The sequence below is a fragment of the Doryrhamphus excisus genome, linkage group LG4 (assembly GCF_037039965.1).
Source record: "Doryrhamphus excisus strain RoL-2023G ecotype Guam linkage group LG4, RoL_Dexc_Guam_v1.1, whole genome shotgun sequence".
In the NCBI taxonomy this organism is placed as follows: Eukaryota; Metazoa; Chordata; class Actinopteri; order Syngnathiformes; family Syngnathidae; genus Doryrhamphus; species Doryrhamphus excisus.
Genome location: NC_136360.1, coordinates 693054 through 710907, shown reverse-complemented (window position 1 = coordinate 710907; position 17854 = coordinate 693054). Strand labels below are relative to the sequence as shown.

Sequence of the window (17854 nt, the reverse complement as noted above, 5' to 3'; positions counted from 1 at the left end):
GCACATATACAGCATTGGCTTTCCGACCCCCGGTATAGTGGATTCCTCAAAACAAGGAACGGCCTTCATCTTGGCATATGTTGCATAAGCTTGGTACGCATGTGCAGATGAACATACAGGCAAAGAGAACATTCCGGACAAATTAATTCACAGTGGATCCAGTTGTATGTAACGTGGGAGCAGCACGATAGGTTGTCCTTTGGTGTCTGAGCTTGCGTTCACAAAAAAAACAAAAAAATTCGGATTTCGCTGAACTGAGCAAGAAAAAAAAACAACATAATTTAAAAAATACAAAAACCTGGAAGTGCATCTGTGTACTTGCAGGCCCTGGGCTGATGTGCTTCAGAAGTGCCGTAGAAGGTCAAAAGGCATTTAGAGGAAGAACTGCCCCCCCCTCCTTTACAGCGAGGCAGAAAAAGCCTAAATGGCGAAGGACCAAGGCCAGCCAGAGTCGACAAACATGGAGGCTTAATTCACAAAAAAAAAAAAAAAAAAAAAAAAATTGCATCAGGCCTCCGATTTCAACGTTGACAAAAAAAAGTTTTCAGGCACAGTCGCCCACGATAACGAGAGGGGCCAAAAGCTGGCGCAGCTCGGCGGCGGAAACGGGCCCCCCTTTGGGCTGGCTGCCCCGCTGCCTGCGTCTGGCCAGCTTGGAGTTGGAAGGAGGGGAGAGGTGCACGGACGACCCGGCGGCGGCGGCGGCGGCGGCGGCGGCGACCACGACGGGGGTGTCCTGCTGCTGATGCTGCTGCTGATCCTCCATGCCGTCCTGTTCGGCCAGCTGCCGGTTCACGGCCATGACCTTGTCGGCAAAGAAGGTCAAATCCCTTGCGTTGCTGGTTCTGAGAAACAGGAGGAAGGAAAATATAAATTAAATATCATTTTTTTAAAAAAGGACAAAAACAAGCGGTTGCCTCACCTCTGATGAAAAAGAGGCGTTTGCAGAGTATTTGATGCACCCTAGAAGAAAAAAGGCATGCCCATAAAAACCTATTACCTGCAGGTTAGTAAAGGCAACAACGTGTGGACGGACACTTACCCCCTGCACCCACGGATGCTGCAGCACCTGATTAGCGCTAAGGCGGTTTTTGGCATCCCGGACCAGAAGTCTGGATATAAGGTCTTTGGCACTTGAGGAGATATGAGCCCAGTCTTTGTCCGGGAACTCGTACTTTGCTTCTTGAATACTTTCAAACAGCGTATTCTGGAGAATTTGGGAAAAAAAAAAAAAAAAAAAGTTAGAATCCCAGTGTATGAGCCAGTCAATTGTAAAGTGGACTTTATTTATGCTATGATGCACACCTTAAATATTGTTTGAAATATGAAATGGTAATATTTATTTTCATCAATTGTTGTTTTTGTTTTAAATAATGGTGCTGCAGACCAGGGTTCGATTCCTCCCTCTGCCATCTCTGTGTGGAGTTTGCATGTTCTCCCCGTGCATGCGTGGGTTTTCTCCGGGTACTCCGGTTTCCTCCCACATTCCAAAAACATGCTAGGTTAATTAGCCACTCCAAATTGTCCATAGGTATGAATGTGAGTGTGAATGGTTGTTTGTCTATATGTGCCCTGTGATTGGCTGGCCACCAGTCCAGGGTGTACCCCGCCTCTCTTGCCCGGAGACAGCTGGGATAGGCTCCAGCACCCCTCACGACCCTCGTGAGGATAAGCGGTAGAAAATGAATGAATGAATGAATCCAGTAGTTAGCGCGCAGGACTCACAGCTAGGTGACCCGAGTTCAATTCCACCCTCAGGCATTGCTGTGTGGAGTTTGTAAGTTCTCCCCGTGCATGTGTGGGATTTCTCCGGGTCTCCGCCCACATTCCAAAAACATGCTAGGTTAATTGGCGACTCCAAATTGTCCATAGGTATGAATGTGAGTGTGAATGGTTGTTTGTCTATATGTGCCCTGTGATTGGCTGGCCACCAGTCCAGGGTGTACCCTGCCTCATGCCCGAAGACAGCTGGGATAGGCTCCAGCACCCCCCGCGATCCTTGTGAGGATAAGTGGTAGAAAATGAATGAATGAGTGAGTTCTCCTCCTATTTTGTGTGGAAGTGGTAACTTTTTGACTTCTTATTTTGTCTTTCCCCACCCTCGGCCATCTCTGTGTGGAGTTTGCATGTTCTCCCCGTGCATGCGTGGGTTTTCTCCGGGTACTCCGGTTTCCTCCCACTGGGATAGGCACAGAGGTGTCAATCTGCACTCACACCAAGCTAGGATGTGAAAAGTAAATATCATTCATTCATTTTCTACCGCTTTTTCCTCACGAGGGCCGCGGGGTGCTCTTCGGGCGAGAGGCGGGGTACACCCTGGACTGGTCACCAGCCAATCCCAGGGCACATATAGACAAACAACCATTCACACTCACATTCATACCTATGGACAATTTGGAGTGGCCAATTAACCTAGCATGTTTTTGGAATGTGGGAGGAAACCGGAGTACCCGGAGAAAACCCACGCATGCACGGGGAGAACATGCAAACTCCACACAGAGATGGCCGAGGGTGGGAATTGAGCCCTGGTCCCCTAGCTGTGAGGTCTGCGCGCTAACCACTAGACCGCCAGGCCGCCACCAAAAGTAAATATAAAATGAGGAAAAAAAAATAATAAAAATTGTTGGGTACTCACCTGGCATGTGTGGCAGGGTTCCCCCAGTTCCCAGCCACAGCCCCCACCGCAGTGGCCTACGAAAGGTGGGTAGCCGCTCAGCATGATGTAGAGGATGACGCCCAGGCTCCAAAGGTCACAGCGCTTGTCGTAAATGGTGGCCTCCTCGCTGAAGGCCTCAACCACCTCGGGTGCCATGTACTCTGCAGAGCCACACTGGAGTTGGATGGGGGGGGGGGGGGGGGACACTAGATTAGGTGCGGGGTGGCAAAAAAACAAAAAAAAGCTGCTTTCGCTGCTCCCGTTCACATTCCTGGCTTCAGCTGATACCTCGTGGTTTAAAAAGCTAGAAGCCCAAACCGGACAGTCACATGGTGCCGTGGTGCAGCGTTCCAATGGTGGTGACCATACACAACTAACCCAATGAGACAGCTATTGCAGGAACATCCAGATCATGAAAAAAAATGGACTGGGGGGGGGGGGGGGGGGGCAAAGGAAGGCTCAACTCTGACGTTGCCGTTGTTATGTAGCTAGGAAGAATTAGGCCAAACACTGAGCGGTGGGGGGGGGGGGCAAAGAGGATTGGCTGTCCTGCAGAACCACAAACTGGGCTGAGCCTTCCCCGAGTTACGTAACTGTGACGCATAAAGAGCATTTAAATCAGGGGTCTCAAACACGTGGCCCGCAGGACACTAGTTTGAGGCCCCCGCCTTGACATGAAAGTTAGTGCGGCACCGCGCAAGTTTGATATGGATGCTGTATGGTATCATGTACCCAGAAAAAATTATTACGTTTGATTCATGTTCATGTTAAAGGTTAAATAACTGTTAATAGTTATGCTCCCTATCCGTGTGGAAGTGGTAAGTTTTTGGCTTTTTTAAGTTTAAAGGAAATAACTTGAAGGCTACCGTTTAGGTCAGGGGCCTCAAACACGCGGCCCGCGGGCCAAATGTGGCCCACAGGACACTAGTTTGAGGCCCCCCGCCTTGATATGAAAGTTTAATGTTAGTGCGGCACCGCGCAAGTTTGATATGGATGCTGTATGGTATCATGTACCCTGAAAAAATTATTACGTTTGATTCATGTTCATGTTAAAGGTTAAATAACTGTTAATAGTTATCCTCCCTATCCGTGTGGAAGTGGTAAGTTTTTGGCTATTTAAGTTGAAAGGAAATAACTCTGAGGCTACCGTTTAGGTGGCTAGCTCTCTAGTTTGCGAGTTAGCATGTGTCTCAAGACCCTGCAGTTGCGCAATATGTTGTAAATAAAGAGTATAAATGTGACTATAGTCGTGTTTTGTCATGTCTACAGGGCTCTAATAATGCTTTGTTCATTTTAATCTGAAAAAAATCATTTGTCTACCCACCAACTATATGTGCTTTCTTAAGTTTTTATTATTTGCAGTTTTATTATTACTATATTTATTACTGATTAATTTTCTTTATTCTTGATTTGTTTATTTTTCATCTTATTTTGTGTAGAAAAATAAAAATTAAGATATTTGAGAACAGTGGAATGTTTTATCAGAGCTTTTATTGTAGAAAATCGGAACCAAAGCACTGAAAAAGTTTTTCTGTTTTTAATAAATGCGTTTTTTTTGTTTTGTTTTGGAAAACCTGATGCGGCCCAGCCTTGCCCAGACCCTAGCTCCAGTGGCCCCCAGGTAAATTGAGTTTGAGACCCCTGATTTAAATGGAACAAAAGAGGAGTGCGGTCACTAGCTCACATTATGTATCCAAGTGACATTTAGTACAACAAAGCCACAAATTCCAACCTCCGAGGAAGCACTTTTACGCATTTCCTCCCGTTTGGGAGCTCATCTCTTCGTGCCAACTGCAGCAAGACTTATATGACGTGCCAAGTAGCTCCGCCCCCCAACGTCTCCCTCGTCCATATTTATGTCATGAAATGTGCTGCACAGGAATCTCAGCTCAGACAAAGCTGCTTCTGTCGCAGGGGAGAGAAAATCCCAACCCCCACATTCCCGTCCGCAACACGTCTGGAGAGCCGGGCCTCCCTGAAACAAAAAGCCCCGGGATTCTCGTCCAAATAGCAACTCAACAAAAACTGCTTTCTGTGTACAACTGATAAGTACTCGTGAAAAAAAAAAGTATTATGGTTCTCTGCATGTGGGTGCAGTTGTGGCGCTCTAGTGGACTTTTTTTTAGTTATATTTATTTGGGCAAATATATGAAACATTACAGTGCATTTCTTACATCAATTCAAATATAACTTTATATTATTTACATTTGTATTCAACCATCTGATCACAAGCCCAAAAGGAGTAGGCTGAAGCAAAAGATTATAAATTCCTACCCCTTTTTGCAAGATATAATCATGTTCATGCCACTGTCTTGTTTTGCCCTGTTATTACTATCATTGTAATATTATTATTATTATCATTATTGTTATAATCTTTATCATTATTCGTCATTATAGTTTTTTTTTCATTCATTCATTCATTCACGGGGGTGCTGGAGCCTATCCCAGCTGTCTTTGGGCGAGAGGCGGAACATGCAAACTCCACACACAGAGATGGCCGAGGGTGGAATTGAACCCTGGTCTCCTAGCTAATTAATTTTTATGTATTATTCAATAAATGTTTAATATTAATTTTTATTTTTCAAGACAAAATAAGATGAAAAAATAAATAAGCAAATCAAAAAACAAATAAAACAAATTAAAGAAATTTTTATTTATTATTAAATTATTAAATAATTCTTAATTTTTATTTTTCAACACAAAATAAGATTAGTTTGTGTGTGTCAATAAATAAGCAAATCAAAAAACAAATGAAACAAATTAATTTTTATTTATTATTAAATAAATGTTTAATATTAATTTTTATTTTTCAACACAAAATAAGATGGAAAAATAAATAAGCAAATCAAAAAACAAATGAAACAATACATTTTTATTTATTATTAAATTATTAAATAATTGTTAATTTTTATTTTTCAACACAAAATAAGATTAGTTTGTGTGTGTCAATAAATAAGCAAACCAAAAAACAAATGAAACAAATTAGCAAATTAATTTTTATTTATTATTAAATTATTAAATAATTGTTAATTTTTATTTTTCAACACAAAATAAGATGAAAAAATAAATGAGCAAATCAAAAAACAAATGAAACAAATTAACAAATACATTTTTATTTATTATTAAATTATTAAATAATTTTTAATTTTTATTTTTCAACACAAAATAAGATGAAAAAATAAATGAGCAAATCAAAAAACAAATGAAACAAATTAACAAAGAAATTTTTATTTATTATTAAATTATTAAATAATTGTTCATTTTTATTTTTCAACACAAAATAAGATGAGTTTGTGTGTGTCTAAGTCTTGTGCATTAAAAAGCAACCACCGTGTGCTGCAGATAGCCCTGGTTAATGCGGATGGGGATTTGTTGGTAAACGCAAGCTCGGCCTTTTCCTGAAACCATGTGACATCGTCAGGGCCATGCGGACGCCACACACGCTCCACACGCCTCTACTGTTGGTAAACAACCTGGTGAGGCTTTATTATGAGTCTGTTCCAGGTTCCATTTTGACATTTGAGCAGTCTTGCTTATTTTATCATGTACCGTTTTTACTGTACTAAATGTAGCCCTTTCCTAGAAACACATATTCCGTACATACGTGTGACATTTGATAGGATTATGACTATATATTGTGCAACAGTAGCATAAGGAGGCTAGCAGCAAGAGAGCACAAACAGCAGGGAGATGAAAACCAGATAACATTGTTCATCTGACCAAGCCAACTGAAAAAAAAAAACAAGTTAGGGCGCATGGGCAGGTTCAATTGCTCCTCCCACCAACCCTCCCCCCTCCAACCTCCCACCTCCCACCCGTCTAGCAAATCACATCTCAGTTGCTAGGTATGGGAGGGACCAACAACAAAAACCATCTCCTTTGTATAAAGAAAATAGAGCCACAGCAGCAAGGTTGGGGCCCTGGCGGGGGCGGGGGTGCAGGCGGTGGGGTGGAGACTAAGCAGTGCGAGGGTGGACATCCTGTCCTGTATTGTTTGGTAAGCACTTTATACAACAACAACAAAAAAATGCCTTCCATTCCGGTCTTACTACATTCCAATGCTTTCCCAACCTTTACAGTGTTTGTTTTGTATTGTATTATCAAAAAGTACTTGTTAGCTACCTCAAACTTGCTATAAAGGGGGTACATTCCAGGGCTCTTGACCGCAAATAGCATCTCCATTCATAAGCTTACAGGAAGATAAAGTTACCGGCGTAACCCCCCCCCCCACCTCATACAACATTCCTGCAGGGAAAAAGCGCCCACCATCACCTGCTCCTGTCCATCTAACAAGCAGACATTGACTACACACACACAGACCGTCTGCGTCAACATGTCAACACACAGCGTTACATGGCTAACGTCCCACTTTTCCGGGCATGCTGCTTTCGGGTATTTTTGGTGTTGTGACGATGGCGTGAGGGTTAAACAATCATAACCTCCAACTCACGGGGGAAACAATATTTGCAACTTGATAAGTAGAACGCGGACCTTCAACTGGAGGATATCTCAGCAGAGCATTGCTGATAGCGCAAAGAGATAAAGGTAAGGTAAAACTGGAAGGTGCCAGGCTGGTACGATTGACTGATCGTCAAGCAGGCAGTGAGGCACACCATCGGGCATGACCAATAGGACGACAGCCTGGACTTGATAAACGTCTTTTACAGCCTGAAAAGCACCGTTTATCCCAGGGGTCTCAAAGTCAATTTACCTGGGGGCCACTGGAGCACTGGAGCTAGGGTCTGGGTGAAGCTGGGCCGCATCAGGCAAAAAAAAAATACAATAAATAAATACATAATATATATAATAAAAATATTAATTATATTAAATAGTAATATATATATAATATAATAGTCTTCAATGCTTCTGCTATACCCTCCACTTTTTCAGTACTGTGGTTCTTTGGAAAAGCTCTGACAAAACACTAAATTATTATAAATTATGATAAATTAATTTTTTATTTATTATTACATTATTAAATAAATGATTAATGTTAATTTTTATTTATTGACACAAAATAAGGTGGAAAAATAAGCAAATCAAAAAACAAATGAAACAAATTAACAAATTAATGTTTATTTATTATTAAATTATTAAATAAATGTTTAATGTTAATTTTTATTTTTTGACACAAAATAAGATGGAAAAATAAATAAGCAAATCAAAAAAACAAATGAAACAAATTAATTTTTTTTATTTATTATTAAATAAATGTTTAATGTTAATTTGTAATTTTTTGACACAAAATAAGATGGAAAAATAAATAAGCAAATCAAAAAACTAATAAAATTAATTTTTATTTATTATTAAATTATTAAATAAATGTTTAATGTTAATTTTTATTTTTGACACAAAATAAGATGGAAAAATAAATAAGCAAATCAAAAAAACAAATGAAACAAATTAAAAAATATATATTTTATTTATTATTAAATAAATGTTTAATGCTAATTTGTAATTTTTCGACACAAAATAAAATGGAAAAATAATTAAGCAATTCAAAAAACTAATTAACAAATTAATTTTTATTTATTATTAAATTATTAAATAAATGTTTAATGTTAATTTTTACTTTTCGACACAAAAGATGGAAGAATAAATAAGCAAATCAAAAAACAAATGAAACAAATTAATTTTTATTTATTATTAAATGATTAAATAAATGTTTAATGTTAATTTTTATTTTTCGACACAAAATAAGATGGAAAAATAAATAAGCAAATCAAAAAACAAATTAAATTTTTATTTATTATTAAATGATTAAATAAATGTTTAATGTTAATTTTTATTTTTCAAAACAAAATAAGATGGAAAAATAAATAAGCAAATCAAAAAACAACTGAAACAAATTAAACTTTCATATCAAGGCCTCAAACCAGCGTCCCCGCGGGCCAAATGCGCCGTGAGTTTGAGACCCCTTGGTTTATCCGCATGGAAAATGACCAAAAGTGACACAACTAGCCTGATATGGCCAACAAATTTTCCCCATTCATAGGCACCCATAACTCTGTTCAATATAAGTTCAACTCAGCCACTTACGGGAGTGAGAAGCTCGGGGGTGGAGATGGGCGAGCTGTCGCTGTTCAGTTTGATGCCACTACCCAAGTCGAAGTCGCAAATCTTAACCGGAGAGATCTGAGCGAGAGAAATTCAAAATTTAGATTATTGCATTGCACCCTTTTTCCTGGATAACCATCGGCGTACTGGGGCGGCTTATCATTCAATTAACGCCATATTAGCTAGCACTTTGAACCGGACGTAAAAACATACTCGCAGACACTTGCCTTGTCGGCACTTTCGCAGAGGATGTTTTCAGGTTTGAGGTCTCTGTGTGCCATTCCTGGAAATAAACGACACAAAAAGTCAAACTGTTGTCTTTTATACAGTCAAAACAGTAAGCGTGAATATTGAAAATATTATTTGCGCATGTTCTAGCCATAAGCCACTATGTACATCTGTGCAATACTTGCTTTTATTAGTCGGTATAGTTACTCCAGACCCCATTCACTGTGCAATATTAAGGGCTCTAAATGCAAAATACTAAGTTCTATGTGAAGTATTCCCATAACGCCTCATATTAACTCACTAGCAAGATCTCAGTGTATAGACTGGTCATATATCTCATCTCGTTTCATATTATCTACATACTGTATTGTATATAACTCTGGGAAAAACTGTTGATTTTGTTAATACTTGGGTTGTTTATATTGTTCATTTTTCTATATTGTGTATTTTGTACTGCTGAACTGATTCTGTAGTCTCCCCACTGAGGGACGAATAAAGGCATATCTTATCTTATCTTAAGGGTACACGCCGAGTTGATAAATGCTTCTTTTTGCATTCTTCAAATGTTCTCACCCTTGTTATGCAAGAAATCCAAAGCTCTGGAAATGTCCTGCACGACAATGCTGGCTTCCTGCTCGCTGAAGTGCTGCCTCTTGTGAATATGCGCCAAAATCGAACCTAGTAGGAAAAGGGTACACGAGTACATTTGGTTATTTGCTCAAATCAAATACAAAAAAAAAAAAAAAAACACACGTGACAATGAACCAAACCTCCTCTGAGCTTTTCAAACACCAGGTAGAATTTGTCTTCCTCTTCAAAGAACTCCACCAACTCCAGGATGTTACTTCGGAAAAGAGACAAAAATGGTAAGGAAAGGGTCTTCTGGACCTCCGTTGTGGTGAGCATCAGTACCTGTGACCCTGACACTGGTAGAGCATCTCAACCTCACGGAAGACTCTGCTGCGGCTGTGGCCTGGTCTTTTTTCAATGATCTGCAAACAAAAAACAAAAAAAATAACGTACAAGTACTAATACAAAAAAAAAAGCGGCGTGTTTATATTTGTGGATATGACTCAAAAAAAAACAAAAAAAAAAAAAAGCTCCATCTGTGCCTACAGACTTGAGCAGATTACATGTTCCACATACAGGCTTAGTAAAGACCGGGTCTGTGTTTTCCGTGGTTACCATGAAGACTCCCCACACCCTGTGACATAGTTGCAAGGATAATTTAACCTACTTCCAGCGCTGCCAGAACCAAACCATGTTCATGAACAAAGTCCCAACATCGCTATATTTAGCGCAACGTGTCAGCCTTGTTTACATCTCAGGTGTTCTTAAGGAGCCCTAAGTGTCCCTTTGAAACATTCCACTGGCTAATCCGCAACTGTTTTTAGCAGGGGTCTCAAACTCGTGGCCCGCGGGACACTAGTTTGAGGCCCCCGCCTTGATATGAAAGTTTAATGTTTGATATGGATGCTGTATGGTATCATGTACCCAGAAAATATTATTACGTTTGATTCATGTTCATGTTAAAGGTTAAATAACTGTTAATAGTTATCCTCCCTATCCGTGTGGAAGTGGTAAGTTTTTGGCTATTTAAGTTTAAAGGAAATAACTTGAAAGCTACCGTTTAGGTCGCTAGCTCTCTAGTTTGCGAGTTAGCATGTGTCTCAAGACCCTGCAGTTGCGCAATATGTTGTAAATAAAAAGAGTATAAATGTGACTATAGTCGTGTTTTGTCATGTCTACAGGGCTCTAATAATGCTTTGTTCATTTTAATCTGAAAAAAATCATTTGTCTACCCACCAACTATATGTGGTTTCTTGAGTTTTTAATATTTGCCGTTTTATTATTATTATTATTATTATTATTATTATTATTATATTTATTTATTACTGATTGATTGATTTTCTTTATCCTTGATTTGTTCATTTATTTTTCATCTTATTTTGTGCAGAAAAATAAAAATTAAGATATTTGAGAACAGTGGGAACGGGCTCTCTAAATATAACTTTGTCCTGCCACTGAGAGCGGCACCCCCCCCCCCCAATCAGTGCCGTGCCGTGCCAAGAGAAAAGATAGACTGCTGACACCGATTGTAAACGGCCTGAATTTTCCAGTCCCGGCAAGTTATTGTTTGCTTGAATGTTGTGCATGTTTCTCTTCCTGGTAGGTGGATTATGGCCTCAATTGGGGCCCAATGGGGCTGGTGTCTGGGATTAATGCACAGACAAGAGGCCTGTGAGTAGTTCAAAGCCCCGTACACTCTTCCAGGCTGAGTCAACTGCATAAACGGGCACTCAAGCCATATATATATTATCAGTCCGTACTTAGTATTTATAACATGTAATAATATTTTAACCCAGTTCTGTTTCATTACTGATGGTCACTTTATGGTAATGTTTTTATTTCATTTGAACATGCATCAGATTACAATTGAATGCATCACATAATCAGTTCCCAGTTCCACATGTCCAAAAGGAGTAGGAAGAAGCAAAGGTTATTAAATCCTACCCCTCCATCTGGTACTTTTACAATCAGCAACTGTTACATTTGTTCACTTCCTGCTTTCCGTAATACAGTTTTTTTAATAATGCACCTCGTACCGAAGTACTGTGAATTAAAAAAAAAATTTTTATTGTTTTTTTAATTTTTTGTCCCGTACCGAAGTACGAGGTGATATGACGATCCAATGACATAATGGGTACCATAGTAAGTGTCATTTGTTCACTTCCTGCTTTCCATAATACAGTTTATCAATTTTTTTAATGTACCTAGTACCGAAGTATTGCTGCTTGTATTGTTTCTTGAATTGGCTCATCGTTGTGCATTGTTTGATTTCCTTACTCAATCCATTCCATAGTTCGATTCCACATACTGAAATGCTATGGCTAGCATAACGTAGTCCTAGCATAGAAGTGTTTCAAATGTACTTCTTCCCTGAGATCATATTTCTCCTCTCTTGTAGAGAAGTATTGGATGACTTTTAGCTAATTGGTTATTTTTAGCCTTATGCTTTATTTTAGCTGTTTGAAGATGAACTATATCAGCAAGTTGAAGTATTTGTGATTTTAGAAATAAGGAGTTAGTATGTTCTCTGTAGGCGGCATTATGAATTATCCTTACTGGCCTTTTTTGCAGTACATTTAGCGAGTGAAGATTGTTTTTATAGTTATTAGCCCATATTTCCACACAATAAGTAAGATATGGTAGAACCAGAGAGCAATAAAGAGTGTGGAGTGATTTCTGACTCAATCCATTCCTCCCATAGTTTGATTCCACATACTGAAATGCTATGGCTTTTTGTGATTTTAGAAATAAGGAGTAAGTGTTAGGCGGCATTATTAATTATCCTTACTGACCTTTTTTTTTTACACCTCATGTCGCACACACTTTTGGCAACTAATCAAAATAATTCTTAACACAATGAAAAAGCGTACAAGAGTCACATGACATGTTCAAAATGGTAAATATGCACAACCTGCTGCTCGCCCTTGATGCCGCGGCTTTGTTACAATTGCAAAACACAAGGAGTCCATACATGCAATTTGGCCGTCTGAGGGGGGAGGGGGGGGGGAGGGGAGACGGGACATCTGGCAGAAGCTGTCTGAGCCCCCCATCCAACGAGCAAATGACCTCCAGTAACTGCCTCCGCCACATGATTCCTATCCCCCCACCCCTCCACGCCCGATACGACAAAGTCCCATTGGGATCCACTGATGCACGGCAAGGGTAAACAATAGCAACAGATCGTCATCACGTGACCAGATCTGTGCTTTGGAGTCTTGTGAAATATTTATTTCTATGATATTGATACTTTCTCAATGGGGATTAGTCATAGGATATCGGCTATATAAAGCCAACTGTGTCTATGTACACATAAAATAGCCTACTAGCTACTTTAGCGGGATTAGCATCAACAATTTTGTGCACTACAGGAAAAAAACATTTCACAATGTTTTGCTCCCTCAAATGAGGATATGAGAAACATTCAAAAGGAAGTCCTGCGAAATAAAGGCGGGTCTTCATAAGTGAATTTAGAGAGAGTAAAAAAATGTGTAAATGTGTAAACACACTGGGTGACAATGTTCAACTCGCGCCGCCCACCCCCCTCCCCTCGTTCATCGTCCCTCCCTCAATCCATCCTCCTCTATATGTGGGTTTTTGTTTTGGCAGCACACAATGTTCTCGCTCGCTCGCTTTCAGAGCGACGACTCTATGCAATAGGAGTCGGGTAAAAGGGTGCGTCTGTCCCTCCCCGCTCTCTGATAGGCTGCCCATAGGTAAAAAAAACAGTGAGGGTGGGGGGGGTGTCTGCTGACGGCAGCTAATTCCAGCACAGCAGCAACACACACACAGAATGGCAGACAATATACTGAACTGAACAAGCGCAGGAAGAAAAATATCCTGCATCTGGACTGAAACTTCCTTGAACAAGATAAATTATTTTAGCTTACAGTGAGACAACACTTTAAAATGAGAGGATTGATGGTCTTACCTTGACAGCATACTCTTTGTTGGTGATGAGGTTTATGCACGTTTGCACCCGAGCGTAGGCACCCTCTCCCAGTACTTCCTCCTGCAGTCTGTATACATCTGTAAGAGGTTTTAAACCAGCTTTAATGATCCGGTTGATGCAGCAGAAGCTCACAAGATGATGTAGTCCAAAACCAGGGGCGCCAAATATGAGGGGGGGGAAGGGTTAGGACAATATCAAGAACCCCCAACTGATGGGGACGGCAAAAAATAAATAAACACACAAAAGGGTCCCACGGTTTGTTTTTCTTCCCCCTCATGAAGCAACTTAGCTTACCCTCAAATCGTCCAGAGAAACTGTCTGTTGCCCTGCAACGCTTCTTCTTCTTGTTTCTCTTCTTGGCATCGGGGATGTCAATAGGCTGGCTAGAAGGTAGGTCTGTCAAAAAAAATGTAAAAAATATATATCATAAAGCTGACATAGGGAGCATTATGGACCATAAAGTGACTCCAACAGCAAAGTTACACCCACCATGCCTTGGGGAGGAATCAAAATCAAATGTTGAATCAATGAGATGGGATCCATTTTTGGTGAATTCATCTGTCGCAAAAGGATTTTGGCCCTGGAAAGTAAGACATGATCATGTTTAAAAAAAAAAAACAAAAAACAAAAAACAACTATACATTTTTCACAATATATAAGCTTTTTTGATATTTCTGGTACTGAAGTTTTAATCAAACAGTGACAGGTAGTGGGGTGTTTAGTCTAATAATACAAAACTGTTTTTAGCATGCAAGAACCCCGCTTCAGACACTAGGGCAGGGGTCTCAAATGTGGCCCGCAGGACGCTAGTTTGAGGCCCCCGCCTTGATACGAAAGTTTAATGTTAGTGCGGCCCATGCAAGTTTGATATGGATGCTGTATGGTATCATGTACCCAGAAAAAATTATTACGTTTGATTCATGTTCATGTTAAAGGTTAAATAACTGTTAATAGTTATCCTCCCTATCCGTGTGGAAGTGGTAAAAAGGAAATAACTTGAAGGCTACCCGTTTAGGTCGCTTGCTCTCTAGTTTGCGAGTTAGCATGTGTCTCAAGACCCTGCAGTTGCGCAATATGTTGTAAATAAAAAGAGTATAAATGTGACTATAGTCGTGTTTTGTCATGTCTACAGGGCTCTAATAATGCTTTGTTCATTTTAATCTGAAAAAAATCATTTGTCTACCCACCAACTATATGTGCTTTCTTAAGTTTTTATTATTATATTTATCACTGATTGATTTTCTTTATTCTTGATTTGTTTATTTTTCATCTTATTTTGTGCAGAAAAAAAATTAAGATATTTGAGATCAGTAGAATGTTTTATCAGAGCTTTTATTGTAGAAAATCGGAACCAAAGCACTGAATTTTTTTTATATTTTTCTGTTTTTAATAAATGCGTTGTTTTTTTGTTTTTTGGAAAACCTGATGCGGCCCAGCCTTGCCCAGACCCTAGCCCCAGTGGCCCCCAGGTAAATTGAGTTTGAGACCCCTGCACTAGGGCATCCCACTACCCAAGTGGGTCAGCCATATGATGATGGGGTAGCAACAGATGTGTTTATGGTTTGCACTTCTCCCACACACGCGTGTAAACGCACCACAACAAACACTCCAGCAACTCACCTTAAAAGAGCGGTGGAATCCAGTGACTTCGGTGATCTTATTTTGCACCATTTTTTGCTTCGGTTTGGGTTATCTGTTTTGTTTTTTTTGGTGGGGAAGGACGTGAGGCGGCTGCGGCAGTGGCGTCTGTCAGGCCTATCCGATTGCACTTTCTCCGAAACGGAATGGTTTCAGAGGCCGTAGCAGGATTTCACACTGCGAGCTTGCTGCTACGCTTTAAACCGGAACCCTGCGGATACAGAAAAACACACAACGCCATTACCACACAGACACTACAAAGTATTGGAAATGCTAAAAATATATGCTAGCTTGCTTGCTAGCTTGCTAGCTAGCCGTGTAGCAGCTGACGTAAAGTTGGCTTCGTGTTGCGTTTGAGAGAGCTCGGACTGTCAAGGCTATTTAAGCTAATTTAACCAAATTCAACATGCGATACCGTCAAAATACTTATGTTGTATACTTACTATGTTACTGCTTACTACTAAGAGTAACATTAAAATTGTTTTAAAAAAATCTTTGTAAATTGAACAAATAAACTTACCCGGTTGTTAATGTTACAGCTCCAGTGTTGGCGTCGTTATCGGACCCACTGCTTAGACAGCCGCAGAGGACGGTCGTGAGGGGGGGAACTGGCAGGTAGAATGTACGTGGAAGGTGGCGAAGCGTTAGCAGCGGAGGCCTTTTTATAACCTCATGGCTGACTCCTCCTTGACCACGCCTCTTTCCCACTCCCGCCCCCCCAGTTGCTGCCGATGGCGTCAGCAGGCTGGAAGAATCACGTGTTTTCTAGAAGCGGGACCACGATGGCTGCGTTCCATTTCGTGTTGCTTGAGTACACTATCACAGTTTTCAGGCTTTAAGTGCCAATATTATTGTTCTGTGGGAATCATAAATGTTTTATATTCAGTTATATTTATTGTCATTCAGGTATTAGCTACAATAATATATTCTGACGTACGCTAGAAGGAAACACCAACTGTTAATAATGTCCACACATACGAAATGGCACTACACCACATCGCTGTGTTTTGTTTCAGAGGCCTTACGACAGGCTGCATGGACAGCACGTAGGACTGTTTTGATGAAAAAAGACGTGTTGATATCTGTGAAGGGGATGAGAGACAGGAGGCTGGTGCAACATGTCGACAGACAAGATCCACCAGTTTAGGGGCCATCCATAATTTTCAACATTTTCACGAGCGTACAAACCGTACTCTTTTGAGCAACCCCCCCCAAAAAGAGTACAATCCCAAATGAAAAATGTTGATAGGTCCATGACCAACTGACCCAATACAGCAAGGAAATTCGAACATATCCAATCCAATAGTGTTCTCTGGCTGTATTTTGGGACTCTGGTCACTGCCCATCAACATTGTATTGAACACGAACAAAATAAAAAATTATATCAAATGCCTCTTTTTTGTACAGTAAACCTCGGATATATCGGACTCGGATATATCGGAAATTCGCTCACAACGGACAGATAAAAAAGAACCAATTTTTCTGTAATGCATTTCCAATAAAAATTCATTGCATATATCGGATTTCGCCTATTTCGGACACGTAAGTGCAAATGATAATGACGTCACATGCTATTGAAATGTATGGGAACTTGCCGACGTGTCAATAGCCTGTGACGTCATTATCGTTTGCGTTTACGTTTATCGTTTGGTTTCTAAACCTCGCTAATAGCAACAAGAAGGCATTTCTACAGATTTTTGATTTTTTTTATTTCGTTGTACATGCTCATGTTCATGTCTGTAATTCATACAAAGATGTCATAATCTTCAGCTTTGGCTGTGAACATGGATCAAAGAAAGTTCCCCCTTGGCATTGCGCGTCCGTGTAATGAATGTGGCGGACATTTTATTTTATTATATCGGACAAAACCAGTGGGAACAATTGAATCCGATATATCCGAGGTTTACTGTATTTTTCTTTCAAGAAAATACAAATGTATTACAAATTTGGTCTTTTTGTATTGTTCTTTCTATCAAATGATACATGTAGAAAAGTCCTGATGCAACAACTGTTTTCCACAGGATTTTTTAATCAAGGGAATACTTCTTGTATACACACATGATTACTCAAGGAGCAGAAGAGTTGCCCCTGGTTTCCAAAAGCCTGAGGAGATAAAATCTTCTTAGAAATGATGGACACAACCCTTGAACTCAACTCAATGCGAAGTATGCAATAAAGATGCCACAACTGTTTTGAAAAGGCTTAACAATCACACCTATAGTCAGTGTATCACAGGAAGTGAAAATCACATTGATTGTTACTGCACTGTCCACAAAGTCAAACTGACCACCACAGAGTCATTCAGAAAATGGCGATCACAGCCAGGTCCATGCCCAAATAGAGAAAATAAACACAGAGCTGGCCAATAGATTCAGGATGGTCGGTTTAGTTTTGATCTTCTCCATTTTCGCAATGGCACTTCGGAACAAATCCGCCCTGCTCAATTCCTTCGATTTGGAACCTTTCCAAGCCGCCTGGCCAGCCGCGACAGCGTCCTTCCGCTTTCTTTCCGATCGTTGACGTATTGTTCGTATGCATTGCTCGGTGAGCCATGAATGGCAGTAATTCTCTTTTTGATGAACGAAAATAGGTAATCGAAATCACCGGGGTCGGCCATTGTCTGATTGTTGTGTTGGAATGCGAAGCACGCAGAGCTACGTGGAGTATCGCGTGGACTGGTACGCTGTCGCGCTCGCATACGACGACAGGGGACCAGTCTATTCGCGCTAAAATTTGACTGCGTCCCGCGGTTCGAA

General features: G+C 40.2%; 1 protein-coding gene across 1 annotated transcript; it reads right to left on the bottom strand.

Annotated features, from left to right (window-relative positions):
* Window positions 1–110: 110 nt before the first annotated feature.
* mknk2b (MAPK interacting serine/threonine kinase 2b) lies at window positions 111–15784 on the bottom strand. Its single transcript, XM_058072346.2, has 14 exons — window positions 15619–15784; window positions 15081–15309; window positions 13950–14040; window positions 13755–13856; window positions 13440–13537; window positions 9854–9933; window positions 9712–9785; window positions 9515–9619; window positions 8941–8996; window positions 8696–8791; window positions 2636–2830; window positions 1043–1207; window positions 923–963; window positions 111–845 (listed from the first exon to the last, which is right to left on the bottom strand). The coding sequence occupies exons 2-14, from the start codon at window positions 15129–15131 to the stop codon at window positions 545–547; spliced, it is 1455 nt and encodes a 484-aa protein (XP_057928329.2). The 5' UTR covers window positions 15132–15309; window positions 15619–15784; the 3' UTR covers window positions 111–544.
* Window positions 15785–17854: the final 2070 nt, after the last annotated feature.